At 38.0% G+C, this 4630-nt stretch overlaps 1 protein-coding gene across 1 annotated transcript; it reads right to left on the minus strand.

The window, feature by feature from the left end:
- Window positions 1-402: 402 nt before the first annotated feature.
- On the minus strand, window positions 403-3060 carry LOC120342950 (uncharacterized). The gene is made up of 6 exons (XM_039412009.2): window positions 2641-3060; window positions 2283-2379; window positions 1813-2026; window positions 1501-1621; window positions 1272-1459; window positions 403-1159 (listed from the first exon to the last, which is right to left on the minus strand). The coding sequence occupies exons 1-6, from the start codon at window positions 2838-2840 to the stop codon at window positions 558-560; spliced, it is 1422 nt and encodes a 473-aa protein (XP_039267943.2). The 5' UTR covers window positions 2841-3060; the 3' UTR covers window positions 403-557.
- Window positions 3061-4630: the final 1570 nt, after the last annotated feature.

A 4630-nucleotide genomic window follows, 5' to 3' on the forward strand; every position in this document is an offset into this window, starting at 1 on the left:
GTTAACATTCAACTATCATTGACCAAGCTCTATATATTAACATATATGTTAATCGTTAAGGTATCCAAAGTTTGGCCTCTTACTCGTACGATATTTCACAACACAGAAATAAACATTGATTACATTCTCAAAGTAAAATCCTGCAACCCTTGAAAATGTCGATTGCTCACAAGCTTCCAACACACTTTATTCCTATACTAGCAAATGTGCCACGTGCGACCCCGGTCCGGCCCAATGGTGACCGAATAATCAGACGCAAAGGGGCGGACACCTGGGGGCGTTCTACTTAAGATAATGACATCGAAATGTTGTTACATAACGATACACTCCCCCTCCCCCCAAAAAAATGTAGCAAGTGTCCGCCCCCTCAGTGACTCACTCTACATACAACTCGAAACAAACTTAACAATAGATCTCTTTATTAAGAAGCCCAAAAAATGCACGCAATATATACAATGATGATAAACTACAGCAGAAAGTTTAAGGTTTCAAGTGAATTATAGTCTCCCCAATAAATATTGCACCCAAGTCAAGCCAACAAGGTAAGAAAATTTGATCTACAAAACCAACTGAGGGAAAAGATCAGTCGCTAACTGATCATCCCAGAAATTACAATCCATAGCTGCATCGAATGGGTCAACACCGGAGACTGAGAGTGGAGATGGCGTGTCTAAAAACGATGCAGACATAGGCGATTCACATGAAGACACTCCACTGTCTACGGACTCCGATTCAGAATTTTCAGCGGACTCTGATAAGTTTGTAAACCAGTTATCAAAAACTGAATCAATATTACTTAAATCCATTGTTTGTGGTTCATTTCCTTCTTTGGCATTATTGGTGCATGGGGACTCTATTATAGAGTTCAGAAGTTCACAAGGAACTTTTAATTCTGACTGCTGCTGCATGCAGTTTTGTGGCTCCTCAACAAGGGCGATTGACTTATTTGAATCGATAGATGACTGTTCTTGAACGTTGATGATTGAAGATTCAGCGACGGGAACGGCAACATCTGAGGTTACACCTTGAGACCAAACAATATTGCAATTTGATTTTGAGTAACCGTGGTCACGAAATACATTTAAAGGAACTGTGATTTTGTTGTTTGCATTAAGAAGATTTGATACTATTGCTTCCGTAGATCCAATGGCATTTCCTTCTGAAATTGAAACAACAGCATTAAAAATAGGGCATAACACACAACAAATTGGTTCAAGTTGTAGACAAATAGAGATTTGATATTTTTTAGAGAAAATAAATAATCAACTCACCCTCTGCAGAGTTGTTGAAAACGCTACATTGTTCAGGTTGGATGGCTTCAAGTTCTTTAAGCAAATTGGCGAGATCTGAATCACCTTGAGAGGATTCTGTGATACCGGAGTTGGTAACGGATATCTCGTCGATGCATTCTCCTGTTTGGCTTGCAAGCGGATCAGCTTCGCTGGGTTGACAGCTTCCTGCTGCTGAGGAAAAGGTCCTTCCTTGATGCGTTCCCCGGACGCTGCGGGTTCGGGGGATCTGCACTTGCTCGCTTCACATGGAGAAACATCGATGAGACTTCGATTACCAACAGAGTTATCATTGCCCTCATAAGGTGTCAGAATGCAATAGCTTTCATCATCTGTAAATAAATAGATTTCAATGTAAAAATTGCGATTTTTTGTAGAAAAATATAACTGGTTTTAAAGATGATGACAAACAATCACTTAATATACTGTAGTATAAATCTCAACATGCAGCCCAATGCAGCCATAATTACTCCTCCAGTTTATTTTATTTTTAAGTATGCATAACACTATAATTTCAACCAACCTGAACAATCTTGTAGTGTATTTTGACTGGAAATATTTTGAGCAGACACAATTTCATTGAATTCTTGTTTGATTGAATTCAGTTCTCGTCTTTTCTCTTGAGTGAACGAATTGCCGACGTCAAGTCCAAGCCTTTCTCGAAGAACTTCGTTTTCTCTTTCAAGGGCTTCGGTTCTTTCCAGCAATTGAGAATTGACATCTAATAATTTTTTGGTCTGAAAAGAGTTTAAACAAAATTTATCTTTTTGCTTAATGTGGTCTAATGGGAAGATTTCACACAAGATTATGAAGTTTCAACTTGTTAATATATTCTAGACCTGCGACAAATGTTTCATCACAAATGACTAACTTTGTGAAAATGGGGATTATGCAATATCAATAATTTCAAATTCGGTGCAAACCAAATCATCCTATTAACTTGCTAGAAAATTTTTTTCAGTCAAATTCAGTCATTAAATTCTATAATATTACCTGTTCATGTATTTTGGCAACAGTTTCTTCCAGAGTTTCTAATCTGGCCTTCTTTCTGTCTCTAGCTGTTTGAGCAGCAACTCTGTTTTTCAATTTTCTGTAAAATTACAATGACAATTAAGTTCAACTGACAAGACTGGTGAAAATAATTTTGAACATGCCACAAACAGACAAACAAAGCTAGAAAAAAATATTAATTGCTGACCAACAAAGCAATAGGCCGGCCCAAGTTCTGTGCCAATCGTCTATGAATTCTGGAATTAGCCTAGGTGTGTCTAATTACAAATAACAATTTTGAGATTTCAGTAGTGTTGCCAAGATTAATTAAAAGCCCATATTATATTAATTAAAACCATACCTTCTCATGACTTTTTCTTCTGGGGTAAGATGTGTGAGTCTCTTTCGTTTTCTAGGTCCCGGTCCATTCGATTCAAAAAGGCCAACCGCATATTTCGGCAGTTCGCCATTGTCTATAATTTTCCTATTTTCGTCTCCGACAAACATATTAGGTGTAATAACGATTGTACGTGGCTGGGTTGTAACAATAACAGGTGCCATTTTGTGAGATGGATGAAGTTGTCCCGATATTCGAAATTTAAAGTTTTATTACGTCCTACTTATTCTTCTGGTGTCGATTTATACAGATAGTAGGTTTTTGCTAGTCTGGACGTCTCAATACCACCTCACTTTCGCGCATTATGTGCGGATTTTTAGCAACCTTCCATAACAAACCCTTTGCTGTCAGCTGACAATGTTTGCCTGATTATGTCGACGTGGCCAACTCTGCGAGATGTGGCCTTCTGCTATTGGACGAGGCGTAATCATGTGATTGAATTGCGTCAAGCTTGAATGAACCCGTATAGAAATATTCCGGGTGATGCAACGTTCGGTACAGCACCGAGCTATTTTTAAACCTTCGCTAACGAGTCACTAGTAACATCACGTGAGTATGAACAAATACAAATAAGTATTTTGGGCTTCTTAGTATGCGAAATCAATATTGCTATCACGTGAACATTATAATCTATAGCATTTACAGATCAAAAGTTCATGCATCTAATAGAATTACGGCAACAGGTTAGCTATTTTCATTGAATTGCAATCTTGATACTTGTTTTACTGAAAGAGTATTTATATTTTATATACAAGTTTTTTATTGGACACGTAGTGGACCAATGGATCGTTTTGTAATGTTGTTGTTGTTCTTTTACAAAAAAAATTATCGTTATGAAAAAGTCGCTTTTATCTTTGATTACTGGACTAATTGCTTTGAAATTTCCAGATGTTAAAGATGAAATTTTTCTCTAGAAGGCTATTACTTGTATTTATTTCAAATATTTCTGTGAGCTGTATGGGACACATATGTGATTAATTAGCAGAAATGTTACATTTCATATTGTCATAGGTACACATTGTAGATATAATTGACTTGAATTTACTCTGATTTGCCAAATTTAGGAAAACAATTGTAGGCGAGTTGTTCGGCTTCCGATTGCGGCTACTGGTAAGTTACCGCTTATGATTTTCGGCGAATTGATGATAAAATATATTTGAGCATAGCTCTCTTGTATGTTTATATCAATATGAAGCAGCGTACTATGATTCGATTTTCAGCGAAGTCAAGATTATGTGGACAGCACCACCCCAAGTCTGTTCTAGCTCGACTCTTCCCAGCGTCTTGACACGGGCTTTTTTGTCTCTCTGATAGCAGTGAGCTATGCTTGTCTCTTGAATCGATGCTGTATGCCGCTGGCCTGGTCGAATGTTTTTGGTGGTTGTTGTGAGTTGTGACTATGAATCGCCGTTTTTTAAGCATGCGATAAAATTTTTGAATCTGGTCAGTCACTGTAATATGGCTGGGGCTATTATAGGTAAAAACGATAGTTTACCAAGTACGAACGTGTTTCGAAATATTTATTGTTGTTGAAGTTGTAAGAAACAAACATTTGTGAGTTGATAAATATTGTGTATAGGGCGATGGTCAAGGAGCGAGAGGCCAGCGCAGTGGTTCTCAACCTTTTTTCTTTCGTGGCCCATTTTCGTTGCACAAAAATTCTGTGGCCCTCTAACGTTTTCATGCCGGGGAATAACATAGTATTCTTTCTGCGATAATAGACACTTTCACTTTAATGATAATTAGGTGAAAGTTACCACCTTGTATCAAGAAAACAGCATAATCCATTGCTAATACCAACAAATTTAACTAAACCAACTTTATCAACAACTCTGGCCATTTTTAATAGGTCCCTGGCCCAGCAGCTAGGGGGGTAGGGCAGTGGGTTGAAGATAGGAAGGCTGAGAGTATAGGGCAGCCGGTCGAGGCTGAGCGGGAGAAGGAGCGGCAAGTC

The sequence above is a fragment of the Styela clava genome, chromosome 3 (assembly GCF_964204865.1).
Source record: "Styela clava chromosome 3, kaStyClav1.hap1.2, whole genome shotgun sequence".
Classification (NCBI taxonomy): Eukaryota; Metazoa; Chordata; class Ascidiacea; order Stolidobranchia; family Styelidae; genus Styela; species Styela clava.